The 16,241-nt window shown below is 40.2% G+C and overlaps 1 protein-coding gene across 1 annotated transcript in view; it reads right to left on the minus strand.

The window, feature by feature from the left end:
- LOC119742923 (poly [ADP-ribose] polymerase tankyrase-like) overlaps positions 1-12,442 on the minus strand; it is a 71,233-nt gene extending 58,791 nt beyond the window's left edge. The window contains exons 1-9 of the mRNA XM_038219189.1: positions 12,278-12,442; positions 10,887-11,241; positions 9,674-9,955; positions 7,917-7,998; positions 7,379-7,498; positions 6,027-6,146; positions 4,747-4,830; positions 3,351-3,514; positions 1,260-1,459 (exon numbers count right to left, since the gene is read on the minus strand). Coding sequence (XP_038075117.1) covers positions 1,260-1,459; positions 3,351-3,514; positions 4,747-4,830; positions 6,027-6,146; positions 7,379-7,498; positions 7,917-7,998; positions 9,674-9,955; positions 10,887-10,972 — 1,138 coding nt within the window. The 5' untranslated portion in view covers positions 10,973-11,241; positions 12,278-12,442. The remainder of the gene's footprint in view (positions 1-1,259; positions 1,460-3,350; positions 3,515-4,746; positions 4,831-6,026; positions 6,147-7,378; positions 7,499-7,916; positions 7,999-9,673; positions 9,956-10,886; positions 11,242-12,277) is intronic.
- Positions 12,443-16,241: the final 3,799 nt, after the last annotated feature.

Below are 16,241 nucleotides of genomic sequence, written 5' to 3' on the forward strand. Positions count from 1 at the left end.
AGCCACTGTGAACTTGACCCTTGACCTTTTGGCCCCAAATTCAATAGGCTTCTTAGGATTACCAAGAACAATCCACAAACCAAATTTGAAGTTCACATGTAAAGTATTTCTCAAGTTATTGCGCTGACAATATTTCTATTGTTTTAGCCACTGTGAACTTGACCCTTGACCTTTTGGCCCCAAATGCAATAGGCTTCTTAGGATGGCCAAGAACAATCCACAAACCAAATTTGAAGTTCACATGTTAATTATGTCTCAAGTTATCGCGCTGACAAGATTTCTATTGTTTTAGCCACTGTGAACTTGACCTTAGGACTTTTGGCCCCAAATGCAAAAGGCTTCTTAGGATTGCCAAAAACAATCCACAAACCAAATTTGAAGTTCACATGTAAAGTATTTCTCAAGTTATCACGCTGACATGATTTCTATTGTTTTAGCCACTGTGAACTTGACCTTTGGCCTTTTGGCCCCAAATGCAAAAGGCTTCTTAGGATTACCAAGAACAATCCACAAACCAAATTTGAAGTTCATATGTTAAGTATTTCTCAAGTTATTGCACTGACAAGATTTCTATTGTTTTAGCCACTGTAAACTTGACCTTTGGCCTTTTGGCCCCAAATGCAAAAGGCTTCTTAGGATTACCAAGAACAATCCACAAACCAAATTTGAAGTTCATATGTTAAGTATTTCTCAAGTTATCGCGCTGACAAGATTTCAATTGTTTTAGCCACTGTGAACTTGACCTTTGGCCTTTTGGCCCCAAATGCAAAAGGCTTCTTAGGATTACCAAGAAAAATCCACAAACCAAATTTGAAGTTCATATGTTAAGTATTTCTCAAGTTATCGCGCTGACAAGATTTGTCCGGACACACACACCCACCCACCCACCCACCCACCCACCCACACACACACCCACCCACCCACGGAAGGACGAGGCGGAAACAGTATGCCCCTTCGGCTTCGCCGCAGGGCATAAAAATAGTCGATGAAAATGAGCAGTGATGACGTGGATTCGAACCAGGGACCTTTGTATCCATGGCTCATCTCACTATCCACTAGGCTACTGTGTGGTAGCTCGACAACAAAAGTTCTCAAAAATGCTTTAATGTAAAGGGTTGACTAAAGAACAATGCTCTTGATATCATTGTTCTGTTCTCATGAATAAACCTATTGGCCTGTTGACGTAAGAATAAATTATCATACCCGGTACCACTTGAGCTGTGATACTGGAGCTACCTTTTTAACTGGCTGAAACTTACTTTCTTCTTTAAAGGTTTCTCCTTTTTCTTCAGCGATTTTTCTTAGTCTTTCGATATTTTTTCTTCTGTCTTCTTCAATGGTTTTTCTTTTTTCTTCAATGCTCTTGAGGAGAACTTCAACGTTCTTTGCTCGTCCAGCTTTCGCAGCCATCATGAGCGGGGTCACACCTCCTGTATGTTTGTCTTCAGGATTTACACCTCTAAAATCAAGACAAACATTTGAAGAGTTTATTCTCCAAACGCGATATGTACATTTGCAAAAAAGTACAAAAGTTGCACATTTATTCAGGGGTGGATCCAGACATGTGTGCAGGGGGGGTTTCATCAGCAACAAATACTGACATGTAGTTTTTTTTCTCCGGACGCTTAACCTCCGTAAAATCAATTGGGGGGGGGGGGGGGGGGGGTGGTTGGAGGGGTGGGGGAGGGGGGGGGGGGGCTTGGACCATACTTTCAATGGGGGTGCTGTTCAAACGTCCGACGATCATCAACACTATATTAAAGAATAGTGTAGAATTGTATATCCCCTTAACCAAGTTGGCTCTGAGAAAATTCTGTGCACAGGCAGATATATTATATTCATAATTTTTTTCTGGGTGTCAGAGCAGAGGGTAGTCTGAGTATCACCCGTTCTCCACGGAGCGCTATCTATCTCCAGTCGAACATCTGACAGCCAATTGGAGTTGACTTTACTAAATCGTGATGTCATTTCATTCCCAAATCTAACACTGTGATTGGTCAATTCGAATGCAGTGTTTTGTAGTACAACAACAGCCGGGAGCACATTCAAGTGACATGATACCGAGCACCGCGCACCGTAAGAGTTGGTTTTTATCCATGCCTATGACCCGCAACGGGTGAATGACTGAAGGCCCGATAGGCCTATAGAAAAATTAGAAAGCGCTTGCTGATTGGTCAAAATCTAGGAAGTCAAGAGATGGTATTGCTACTATTAAAATTAAATTTCTTCACTTCATAAACTTTCAATGATCACACATTTTGAAAAAAAAAATTTACGACGGCATTTTCAGCATTCTTGTCCAATTCTGAGGAGAGTGGGCTTTCTCTGTTTTCAAAAATTGCGATAGGCGAAGCCAATTTACGGACTATTTGAGACCACTATACCAAACTGTCGTAAACAGTCATCTTAAAAGACGTTATCATCTAAAAAAAATTCAAATATAGCAAATGTTAAGGAGCTTTCACTGAGTTTTGTTAAATAGCCAACAACTATATAATAAAGCTGCCTGACAAATTTGTTACGAGTATCCTCCCCTTGGCATACATTACACACCGATCTGATACACCGTGCCCTCTGGAGACATGCACACAATAAGGAACAAAAGATTGTATATGTCTCCACTGGGCAATTTCTATAGATGAATACGTCTCCACAAGGTTTTCACGAAATAGATATAAATGGATTTTACTCAAAAAAATAGGAATTTCCAAATTGATTTGATCTGTCGCAAATGGAAGAGTTTTAGAAAAGGGATATTAAGTCTGAATTTCAGCCAAGGAAATTAATTCTGGTTAAAATAAGAGCATTTTGAAACTACACTTTCAAACTCGAAAACTTTACTGCACGAGAACAAAGAAATGTCTCCACAAGGATACAAATTTCATTAGCATTTGCTGCAGGACCCATGCATTGCATAATGCTTCCCAGGCGCGGATCCAGAGGGGGGGCTTTTGGGGGTCAAAAAAAAACCCCCCCCTTGCTTTGTAAAAAGAAATTGTTTTTCCATACAAATTCCAAAAAAATAAGTCGAAACCCCCTCCCCCTGCTATGACACCCAAAACAAATTTTTACTCGTATAATGTCTGTCTGTTCTAAATACGGTAGACCATTCTGTAATCTAGTACTAATAATCGTCAAATTTGAACAGCGCCCACTATTGAAATATGGTACAAGGCCCCCCCCCCCCCCCCCCAAGTTTTTGATTTTACCGAGGCCAAGTGTCCGGAGAAAAAAAACCTGTGTACATTTTCAGATTTTTTTGCTGATGAAAACCCTCCCCCCCCCCTTGCAAAAATTCCTGGATCCGCCCCTGCTTCCCAATGACTGTATTTGAATGCAGAGCATCTCACCGATTTAGTAGCAATTCAAGAGGGCCACTTCCTTCACACACAGCAGCATAGTGGATGGGCCTCAATCCATAGCTATCCATGATAGAATACTCTGGCAAAATGGACATCAGCTTATCCAGTATCTTGGGGTTGGGGTTTATGGCAGCAAAATGCACAGGAGTGATCTAGAAAACAAGGAAACAGAAAGCCATATTATTTCATTTTTCAAACAAATATGGAGAAACAAAACTTTTGAGGAAAATACCTGAGCCAAAAAAAAAGCTTCAATATGAACACATTTTGTGCAACTTTGCCTTCTAAAATGTATGAAAACTATGTGACATCCCTTTCTGGTTAATGTTATTGAAAAGTGGACTTCTTTTTAAACATTAAAGTTTTTCCACGCTTTTCCACACAATTGACCTATCGCGGTAGAATCTTGTCAACGCAACTTATGAAATATTGTCCAATTACATGATATACAAATGGACGCAGAACGCGCAACATATGAGACAAATAAACCTCAGAGTACAAAAACTCCATAGGGTTGTCTAAGGGGCGTGGCTAACTCACAAACGGCGATAGGTCAATTGTGGGCGCTGCTGCTGTGACGTCATTTCATGAAGACACTCGTCTGTTTTGGGGTTTTCTGTTCAAAGTGTGGTGAGTGTGGCCTAGTGGTTAGGGTTCCTCACTTGTGATCAGATTGTCAGGGGTTTGAATCCAGCTGCTTGCCATATGTTGTGTCCTTGGGCAAGCCGCTTTACCCTCACTTGCCTCTCTCCACCCAGGAGTATGAATGGGTACCGGTATTAGCTGGGGAGTAACCTGCGATGGACTGGCATCCCATCCAGGGGGAATAGAAATATTCTCAGTCGTTTCATGCTACTGAAACCTGAGATAAACACCGGCCTGATGGGCCACATTGGCTCGTGACAGAATTTACTTGCTTTTACTGTTCAAATTGCTAACCGAAAATTTGTTTATTGAAAACATTTGTGAGAAATTGCTACCTGTCATGTACTGACACATTGCAACGAATCGCCAATGAAACAAACATTTACGACAGCAAAACACGCACAATTCTGGCAACTTTTGATGCTGAAATAGCTGTAACAATAAGATTTTTGCCTGAAATGACATCACGGTTTTGCTCATGAATGTGAAAATTTGCATAAGTGTAAAAACCAAAAAGGTTCCAAAATACCATTGAAAAAGGCAAAACGACAACTGAAAATAAGATTAAACAGGACACAAAGATGCATTTTCAAGTATTGCATTACAAAAGCACAATATTGCATGAGCCCTTTACGTTGGTAGCTGGACCACCAGAGTCATAGCCGAGTCCGACAATCAGATCACAAGTCAGGTATATTCAAATGACAAATCAACTTGGTGACTTGGTATGAAAACTAACCTTGTCTACTTCCCAGTAAGCCTTCTTCTTGACGGAGACTGTCAAGCAGCGGGATATGTCTTCTGGCTGCTTGGCAAGAAGAACCTACCAAGAGTGCAAGGTGTTAACCAAATGTTATAGCAAGTCTACTGTACTTTCATTGATCTACAACGAAACAGGCTCATGTAGGAAGTGAGGTGGCATTGATCCTGACTGTTAAAAGGGTCAAACAGCTAGGTGAAGTCCAAGACACGGGCAATAAATAATGGGTCGCCAACCTTGTCTACACCAAAATGGGAAAGTTTGGGGGTGTGACACTGGGTAATGAGTCAAGTTTGTTAATACTACCACAACATCATTTCCAAAAGTATGTGTCATAAAGGCACAGTACATCAGATCGTGTTGGCCAGTTGGCGCGGCGTTTAACGATCTTTGGTCGTTAGTAATGTTATGCATAGTGTGTTTTAAAGAATTATCCACTTGAATATTTTTATATTCATTAAATATTCATCACTTTTGAGGCCCTTTTTGATAGCTTTTATGGCACAAATGAAAATAATTCCGGCCGAAAATGGCGGGCAAACTCCACTAAATCAGCACCAAAAAAACCCAAAAAATTCCCGAACTATCCACTACATATTTTTTAAAGCCATATATATCGGAAGTATCTGCTTATCTTTATTTTTTTTGGGGGGGGGGTGCTGATTTAGTGGAGTTTGCACATCATTTTCAGCCGAAATTATTTTCATTTGTGCAATAAAAGCTATTATTTGTTTTGGCTTATATATCAACACACTGATTCTGCATAAACATCATTGCTGGTTCTATGTAGTACGTCAACCATGTTACACAAAACAAACGCAGGCAGCGGCCGTTCTTTTTGTAATGTTCATCTTCTCTATTAAACTTAATATATAAGCTGTACTGGAAACTGACTTTAAAATGTGACTCCCACTGCACATGCGGCTATATATGTCCCAACCATATTGCATGTTGGCCTATAGCTATGCAAAAACTATGGATTACATTCTTGGCCTCAGCCTTCACTTGGCCTCGGTGCCCTTTCAAATTTGATAACACTCAGGCCAAAGTGGCCAGCCCCTTTTTTTTCTTAATATCAAATTATAAATACTGCAACACGGTGCAGTACGAATATTTCAGAACAAGAATCCTTGTGATGTCTTCTCCTCTACGATTTCCATGTATGTAAAGAATTGATTCTGCTGTCAATTGGACATTCATTTAGTTTTGATTAGAACACGTATAAGCAGTTGGGAACACCAAATTGGCTGACGACTTACCTCTTGATGAACTTTATTGAATCCAAGGCGGGACAACTGCCTGGCTTTGTCAACCAAGTAGCCAGCCAGTTTGTAATGGCCTGCTCGAGCTATCTTGTGGATACTCTTGAACAGTGTGTCCTAATTAAGAAAACGGGTTTTTAGTTCATGAAAAGTGGCTTTTTGGCACAATGGGCTCCGTGCGCCAACAACAGAGGGACGTTGTTTACCACTTTTGAGAGCTCCGTGGACAGGACACCCAGCGTGTGCGTACTGTTCGCGCGCGAAGTACGCATGTCCTGAATGTGCCAAAGCTATTAACCACAGCTTCTTTGTGTGAGCGTCAGGCATCTTCGCGTGAGCGTCAGGCAGCGTCGGTGCGTGAATATGTTCAAATTCAATTTGCAATGGTCTCACAGACTAGTCCCCACCCCCGATAACTTTGGATCATTTGAAATACGTAGTGGACCGACCTGGAACCAGTCTAGGTCTCCCATAACTCTCCTTTTCTGGACGTTGAAGGGGTACTTCTGCACGGAACTTTTGAAAAATGAGATCTTGACCAAACCATGCTCGCGACGCGCCCCATAGAATTAGCCTGAATGTGGAAAAAACATTGTCAGAATTTCTGTTTGAAGTGTTCTACAAAAAGGTATTTATGGATGAGAATAATAGTGTGATGCAGTTTGTAAACATCTGGATTAAAGATAGAGAATGGACCATTTGTCATTTGTCCCTTTTCGTTTGTGTGAAGCAACAAAAGTGCTCAAAATCTAAAGACAGGTGCTTAACAACTAACCTGATGAACTTTTAGCTCTGCGAATACTGTACATTCTGAAAAAAACACAATACTCTCGCAATGGATCTCGATTTCAATTCAACATCCATCGAGGGGTATTTTGAATTACGCCCTCTTGTGACACACTCCCGAAATAAGCATTCAGACAAACCAACTACAAACGGAAATTTTGGAAAATGTTTTACTAGACGCTTCTTTGAAATGACCTTCTTTTGTCGTTTTCATCAAAATACCAGCATGCCAAAGAAGGAATAATTACAATTCAAGTCAGATTTGTAATAATAATTTGATTGGTAATTTTTTGGATAGCTGCAAATGGTCCGTCCATTCTACCTTTAAAACCGGTTAGGGGCCTGGTCAAAAATGGTTTTAAACCAGACGTTTAAAACTGCTTCAACACAATATTTATCCCCTTATTAAAACAATATTTACACATTTAACACTGCACCAATATATCATCTAGTCATCTGCTGCTTAAGCCATTATGAGCTGATAAATCAACTTACCAAACACAGATGTTGGTTATTTTGCAAGATTCAGGAAGGTCAAGATATCAAGGTTATGAAACACCAACCTCTGGTTCTCCATCCTCCGTGTCCGTGGCTAAGATCAAATCAATGGTGCCGGTTGATACACCACACTTGATCACTTCATCTATGTAGTTTTGCCTAAGGTCTACACGCTGACTTAGGTCCTGTGTAATCAAACAAAAGGATTTAATGAGCTTTTGAAAAAATGTCGGCTTGATGAGTAAGGCTTGAACTGGGTTGGGTTGGGTCGAGTCAACCTGGGTTGTAAAGTCAATTTTGGCTTGAACTGGGTTGCACTGGGTTTGGTTGGGTTGAAATGATCGGCTTAAAATGAGTCATTCAGATCTGGAGCTATAGTCAGGTTGGGCAATGTTGGGATTGGTTGTCTTTGGGTTGTACTTTTTTAGTTTCAGTTAGGATGGATTTGCATAGTCAGGGATGATTTTAGTTTGGTTGGAATGAGCTAGGAATGGGCGTACACTAGGTTACATACTCTACACGGACAGGGGATAGTGAAGGAACGCCCACACAGCCCAAGGAGTCGTGGCTGACATATTGCCTGTGGCAGTGACTGTTAATTACCTTTGTGAAGGCATTATTCCCTTCTTTGTTCCCTCTGCCCATGAAAAAACCTTGCCCAAAACCAGAATTTGCAAAGCGTGCCCTGTGAAGATAAAGATCAATACACAATGTCATGTCAGCAAATCATGTATGTTTGTAGCCACCAAGGACAAAAGTGACACAGATCACGCAAGGCTACCAAAACCAACACAGTGTTCTTGTGGAGCGACACAAATTACCTAGTTATTACTTTGCAAGGTTGGGGCCCATGTTCTCCAAATCCTTTAAAAAGTGTCTGATTAACCTGATTTTCAGTCTTTGTATGGTTATTTCTAACAGGGTTTCAGGGCCTTTTTGGATCTTATGTTAATGCAAATTTCCATATTCATGATCCCAACAGTGATAAAATTTCCAGTCTATCAGTTGCTGCTGCTTGCTTATAATATTTATTTTTTTATTTTATTGGGGGGGAGGGGGTGGGCTGGACACCATTTTCCTTAGTGGGCATTTGTTCAAAGTGGACTATCATATACCTGTGTATGCACCAAAGTATGTAGAAATAGCTATGGGTAAAGGGTTCGTGGAAGAGGGGTATGGGCAGTTTTTCAATGCTCTGGGTGGTGGGGGTGGAGAAAGGGTTTGCCACCCCCCCCCCCCCCCTCCATCCCCCTTTTGCCCACCCCCTAAATCTGCCAGTGAATAAGCAACTTTCCTAATAATCTCCTCTGGTTTCACATTTTGGACCAAAAAAGCCTTAACTACAGAGTATCTGCCAATAGTGACATTACAGCAATAGTGCCCTACATTATCAGAATACAGCACGGACACCATGTGAGAAAGAGTACAATTGACAAACACATTAAACAAGAAAGAATGTCACATATTTTCATACAATTCAGAGGAGTGGAAATTTCCACACAAAAATATGTTTCGGTGTAAATGTCATTTCCCAAACCGTTTTTTTAACAATTTGTATTGCTGAACAAACTGTTCATTATCTTTTCGGTTTGCGGTAACACCATGTGGTAATAACTACTGCTTAGAAGATATTTAGTTCTGAGAAGAACTTGTCCTGCTTATTATCAACTTTCGCTAAGTTGTTTTGTTCTGATAAGAACAGTCCTGCTTTAAGTTCTAAAAGAACTTGTCTTTGGTCTCAACGTTTCGACTAGCCTGCTCTAGTCATCGTCAGGAGACTAAGCCATTGTAAGCAGTAGTTATTACCACATGGTCTTACCGCAAACTGAAATGATACCGATACTGCACCATGCAAAGCCTCAAATCTTAAAGAGGTTGTGGAATGCTGAAAGTCGTTTTGTTTTTTATATTTTTTATTGTAGAGTAGACCCATATATATCATAATGACAAACTCCCATTCTTTTGTAATGTGTGTTTATATGTTTATAAAACTGAAATTCATCGAGTAATTTGTTGGTCGGCGAGCGCATAATTGAAATGAACAGTCGTCGGGTTCTTCGTAAAATCAGAAAAATCGTGACGTAATAAACAGGACTCGTTTATACTACGCTGCATAGGGAGTCCTGTTTATTACATCAATTTACTATGTTTTGTTTGCTGCCCCCAACGACAACTTTTACACAAATTGCGTGTTCGGGTCGAAACAGGACCTGAAAAACAGCTCTCAAAAGTACTTTTTGTATTCATTTCATGACAGAAACAATAGTCGTTTTAATTTCATCACACCTTAGGCTACATATACCCGAAAAATGACGGAAAAGTCTTAGAGCATTCCACAACCTCTTTAAACTGTTCATTACCGGCCAGAACTCTGATACTCCATGACAACATCTGGTAGCTTGGCCCGCTCTCTGTAGTTGTCAATCTCAGGTAGGAGGAGCCTGAGAGCAGCATGGTTCTCCGTCCTCACCGCGTAAGCCAGAGCCGTCCTCTCATCTGACACGCTTCGTTTGTGGAAAACGGACGGCACATTTTTGTTCTCGATGAGCTTCTTGAGGAGGCTCATGTCGTTGGTCAGCACGGCGCGGATGCTGCGCTTGCACTGGACAAACTTGGACACCTCGGGAATCTCAGACTCATTCCTGAAAATTAAGGCAAATCCAATGGACATTCTCCAACAAACAAGTTCTGGGTTACTCTTGAGCCTAGTGTGTGACTGACTAGCCAAAATGTGGCCTTTCATTCTTCACATGCATGTAAAACGCACAGAACATTTGTGACGACCAAGGTAATTACATGCTACAAATTTGAAAAAAGGTTCAACACACAAGTGCTGTGAAACTCTGTAACATCAAATTCACTTGGCATTCACATTGGGAATGTATTTTCATATATTCTATACATTTAGTGTCCAAAGTGTGACATTTTTCCTGTCCCTGTTACCTCAGAACTTTGCAGTTTGCCAGTCAGGTATCATTAAGAATGACTTCAAACGTTCTTTTTGTTAGGTAGGTAGTTTGCTATTCATAATCACTCTCAGGGGATGACCACAGTAAGTGGTATTTGAAGTATCCATTGAAATAAACTTAATATTCATGAAAATATAAATATTCATAATGACGTATTGCATTATCATTGGCCAGCTCATGGCGTTGTCATGGTTGTCGATGCCATGCGGATAACATACCACTGTCTTCCAGACACTTCAATCAGTTTTGACCGGCTGCTTCAACTTAGTTCTGCACGACATGTGCATCCAAAATGTGCTCTAAAACACATTTTTCCTAAAAAATGTTCGCATTGCTGAGGCTTCCTGGCTTCCTCTTGGGTGAAATCACAAGGTGAGGGAAAAACTGATGTGTTTGGTGGCAGGTAATGTGGTGATCCAGTATGGATTTTCTTCCGCACAAAGTTGACAAAGCTTGGCATCAAGTCTGGGCAACTGAGCAAATGTATATTTTAACAAAATAGACCTTTCGGAAAGACCAGCATATTGGTTACCTGAGATCATTATAATGGAAGACAATACGGAAGAGCAGGTGTAATGCTTCCTTTTTAGGGGGTCGCACTTACTTGACTTCAAACATGGGGTCCTTCTGCACCACCTTGATGTTCAGGTTGGGAGTCAGTTGGTTGTTAGGCACCACCTTGACCCTCATCCGCCTCTCGTTCAGCTCCTCCTTTTTTGTCTTCCGCTTCTTAACTGCTGGGATTGTTGTCTTGGTTTTGTCCTTAGATTTGGCTTTGGTTTTCTTGGCTGTTTTCTCTGCGTGCTTCTTAGCCACATCCTTCTTTGGTTTTCCGGGTGTCGCCTTTTTGTGCCCTCCTTTAGAGCTAATTGGTTTCTTTGCTGCTGCTGCTGCTGTTGCTGGTTTGGCCTTTGAGACTGCTTTGCTACTGCCGGCCTTTGAAGTCGCTTTCTTTGCATCTATAAAAACCAAGTTAATTTAATGATTTTTGGTTGTTGTGAGCTGCATATGAGGATCATCTCTACACTGATGCCCATATGCTCCAAATTTTCATTACCAAACGTGCATAAAAGAGTTGTGCATATGCACAAGATTTGGTCGATGGAATCAACATTGGAATTAAAGCAAAAGATCCACTGCAAAACACAATCTCTTTCATGGAATTACTATCTCTAGGTAGCTAAGGCCAAATAAAAAAATTAAAAAATAAATGTTCAGCGTCCTGCCTTTTTGCAAAAAAGGAAAGAGTAGGCCCTTTTTTTCCCAAAATGGCCGCCAAAACGACTGGCTGGGCTATTTTTAAAGATGGCCGCCAGCGTTTATTTTAAATGGCCGCCACTTGGACTCAGGAAATGACATACATGTACCAGCTTTATATGGCCCAGATGCAACATGCAAAGAGGCCAAAATGATGTCACTGTTTAAATTTTATCATTTTTTTCAGAAAAGAAAGGCGGCCTCCAAAAAGAAAGCGGGCACGGATGCTAAACATGTTTGTTGTTTTATTTGGCCTAACTTATTATCTACGTACGTATTATACTTTTAAGAGGTCAAAGCTTTCCAGATAGTAAAGCTCCTTAGTTTTGACCAAACTATGCAAATGTTCAATATCTATCCTTGTGTTGGAATCATTTATACTAGGCAGTAGGCTTATTATAATCAGTGAGACATACTAGATGATTGATGTTGAAAAATGCGGGTCTTTGTGGATCAGTGGAAGGGCGAGTATATTGATGCAAAATTGCTCGTTGTTACTAAAAGCAAATAAATATATTCTGATGAGGTAACACATCCGCGGTGCCCATTTGTTATCATTAGAACATAATGACGAGTGCACATCAGTGTAGGATACAGTGGTGGGGAATGGGGGGCGTGGTTTGGTTTAAAGCCTGCTTCCAAAATGACTTATCAATTCGGTGACTCGTGAAAAATCACAAGTCACCAAGTAGCAAAACTGTCATCAGTTGTGGCAAAAACTGTTACAATTGCACCAACCTTTCTTAGCTGTTCCTGTTGGTTTGACATGCTTCTTCACTACAGCTGCCACTTTGCGGTGTTGCTTAGCCTTGTTGCTAGCAGCCTTGGAACGGCTTAATTCGGATCTCCGTGCTAGCTTCTGTCTGTTTGCTAATCGTTCGGAAACCCTTGCTGGTTTCGCTTTAGAAGCTGATTGATGAACCATTGGGGAAACAAATCCAAATGAGAAATGTGTTGTATTCATGGGGGTTTTCAGGACATATTTCATTACCTTATGACAAAACTATAGGGTCAATGAGGGGGCAAATTGCAAAGGCTGGGTGATGTGGTTTTTGTTATTCCTGTTTTTTTGCAGTGAGCAAATTGTTTCACAATTTTAAGTCAGTTTTTTTCAGGAATTGTACGATTATTTACCCTTCTTGGGTGTCTTTACTGGATTTGGTTTTTAATTTTGCACTCTTTTGCTTGGTTCCTTTTTTCAAATCGCTCTTATTTTCTATTCATCAAGTGTTTTTAGCCATATCTTTTTAACCCTAACTCCCTAGGCATTTTTGCTGAGATGTACATGTGCAACCTCAATCCTGCAAAATCTCCAACTGCCTCCATGCAAAAATAGCATACAGCCTCAATCCTGCTGGGGAAAAATTAAGAATAATTCTAAGGACTACTTATGTCTTTCAGCACAGCTACAGCTATCCAGACCTTGCAAGCTTCTTATGGACGTGGCATGCACTTACACTTGTTGTGCACATCTTGACTATCCGTAGCGGCATCATTCTCATCATTACTGACCGAATCCTTACGCCGCCTCTTCTTTGGACGGTCGTCACCACTCCCACTACCTCGCTTTACACCCTGAGATTTCAAAAAGAGTAAAATGAATAAATTTATTTAGACTTATGAGTGAGTGCATAAAAGTAAATGTTAAGGCTTTACTTGTAAAGAGAAAATGATATTTCAAAAATAAGTAATCCCATTTAGAAATGTATACAAATGTATCATCAAATATCACAGAGGACAAAATTTAACTTGGCTTCCAAAACATTTATGTTACAAATGTATGTTCATATGTTCAAAATTTGCAAGTACATGTACATGAAGATGAACCACGAAAAGGGGTACAGCATATGAAATTGCTTGATAGAGAGAAATATATGAAAAGCTGGAGATTGAAGGTACTTGTCTTTTCAGTGGCCAGAGCAAAAAATATCCATTTCGGCCAAAGACTGTGTACAGCATTTTTAAATATCTATTTGTTTTAGTGCAACATATGGAAGATTTACACTAAAAAGAAATGGGCAAATGGGTCGGTATGTTGCCTTAAATGATGGTCATTCTATTAACTGCCTTCCCCTTGGGGCAATTTCTTCCGGAAAGTTTGTCAATCATTTCTTGAGTTAATTAATCAACAGTGAGGCAAGTTGATATGATGCTTATTTTACAGTTAACCCAACTTTTGTTTTTACTGTGTCTGATTTTTAAAATCTGATCACACAGTTCAGTTCAAGAACTTTGTAATGATACCGATGTATGTTTGTTGGTTCTCAGTCAAATAAAATTTGAATATTCAAAAAAAAAAAACATTCTGCCTCAAGTAGTCATCAGGATAAAGTATTACAGATGCAAGTGGACAAACGCTACATCCAGACTACATGTTTCATCTCTGTACATTATGTACGACAGCCTTGGTTATTCTTAAAGGGAATATGCAACATTTGCAAACATCCACGAATAAAATTACAAAGATTTTAAGAAATGCCTTACTACAATGTTGGTAAATGACAGTCTAAAGCATCCTGTAAAATGATGGCACCTGGTGTGAAGCCATTTTAAAGACAATGGTATTTTTGTATATTTTTGACGGTGGTCAGCCGACCACCGTTGGAAAAACCTAACCATTTTTCAAATACTGTTCCAATTTACCCTTTTTTTCAGTCCAAATTTGGTTTGCTATTGGTTACATGTTCATGAACGGGTGCAGGCCAGCTAGACTGGTTCCCTTGCCTTACAATTTTCTGGCATCTATAAATTGATCCATTTCATCTTTAGTGGAGTCAGGGAACAGACTACTTGAACATTTTTGTTTTTCTTGGTTTTTCCAGCATTTTCGTACACAAAATTTCAAACATGTCAGTGTAACAATATTTTATCTATTATACTAACCCCTCTAATAGTTCATTCCTGAAAATTACAGCAAAAGCAAATGATGTACATGTACATTCCCTTTAAAAGCATTCATTCTGTAAACATATATGGCTCTGCCCGAGCACCTTGGACCGCATCTGCGAGAGCCTACCTTTGAACTCTCAACTCTTGCAGTTCACCGCTCCGGAAATAGGCTCCGAATATTCTTTTGTTTTATGCGGATATAACATGTGAGAAAGATAAGAAGTGGCGGGTGGGTTGTTGGCAGATTGATGATTCCGACAAGACTGCGATTTAAGTGTGGAGCAGACCTTCCGGAACTTAAAGGGGCACTAGGTCCTGAAATCCCAGAAAATGTTATGTTTTGGATTATTTACTTAGCCTATTTCAAACATCTGGTTGAAAGGAAACCAACCTAATGTCTTACCGTTCCCGAGAAAAGACGAAAAAAACATCGGACATGACGGAGTACGAATACGTTTTTCGTGTTGTTCTCATGTACGTTATACACGTTGTGTGTCTCGGGAACAGCACGCGGTGACCAATCACCAATGCAAAAAATTGTGGTTTCTTCAACGTCCGCAAAATGCAAACACTTTACGAATGAAATCACAACTAGCATCCAAACAGCTTGAATTTATGGGGTCACAAAAGTGGACCCCGAAATTCGTTCTCGCACGCATAATACAGGAATAACACAAAAATGCCCAGTTTTGAAAGGATAGTTGTGTGGATGTTTATATCCTACTTTTAAACGTTATTTCCGATTATCATGATCTCGTTCAAAGCGCGTTTTGTAGCCACATTGGGCTGTTCCAGGACCTAGTGTCCCTTTAAGCCATGGGACCTGATGGTGTCACTGAAAGGCTCTGAAACTCTGTTGGAAGGAGCTATCAACTGTTTTTCACAGGCTCTTTCAGTGGTTTTTGGACTGTAGTGTACACACGTAATTCCTAAATTGTGGAAAAACAGCAACATTATCCCCATTCATAAAAACCCAAACCAATAGAAATTTCAGACAAGTGGCTCTAACATCAGTAGCCATCCGGCTTGTTAGTAAAAAACATCATACAGGAGCGCGCACCACTGATTAGGCCCAAAAAAAATATATTTCTGCTTCCGATTACAGGGTAGGGGCTCTCAGAATAGGGTAGGTAGGGAAACCGGAAGCAGAAATAGGGGGGGCCTACTTGTTTTTTTTCCAGGAGTGTGAGTGACCACTGATAAAATAAAATAGCTGAAAACAGCTGAAACCAGCCGAAAAGGTGTAAAAAAAAGCTGAACTTTGGAAATCTCCTATACTTTTGTACACAGCAAGTGAGGGAAAAAAGCTGAAATCCATAACAAAAAGGCAGTGTATATTTTGCCGGAGACGGCAAACCTTTAGTAAACGTTAGTTTGCCGGATAATGCACTGAACATGCGCAGTTACTGGGTTTTTGTACTTAAACATTTTCCGGTGACAAACGGTAATCCTTACTTTTAGGACACCTCTATTTTTTACGAGTTCTGTTCAAAACTGACTTTTGCAGATGTCTGTCCAGTACCAAAGTGACTTTTGCAGGCTAAAGCAGTCTTTAGAAGTCAAGAAGGTGTCATTGCCAATTGTTCAGATGTGCCAAGAAGTATCAGAATGTCAATTTTGAGTGTCATTTAGTCAACTGTTTTGGTGAGTCTTTCCCTTCCTATATAGGAACGGGGTCCTAAAAGTAAGTATTACCTGACAAACTTTAGTCTGGCTCAATGCCAAAATTATCGTTGTAACCTCGTATTCACAAGATGGGATTCAGACCATTTTATAATTTCGGACTTTATTTCCCTTTTAAAAAAAATCCTCC

This window comes from Patiria miniata, unplaced genomic scaffold (assembly GCF_015706575.1).
Source record: "Patiria miniata isolate m_02_andy unplaced genomic scaffold, ASM1570657v1 HiC_scaffold_6, whole genome shotgun sequence".
In the NCBI taxonomy this organism is placed as follows: Eukaryota; Metazoa; Echinodermata; class Asteroidea; order Valvatida; family Asterinidae; genus Patiria; species Patiria miniata.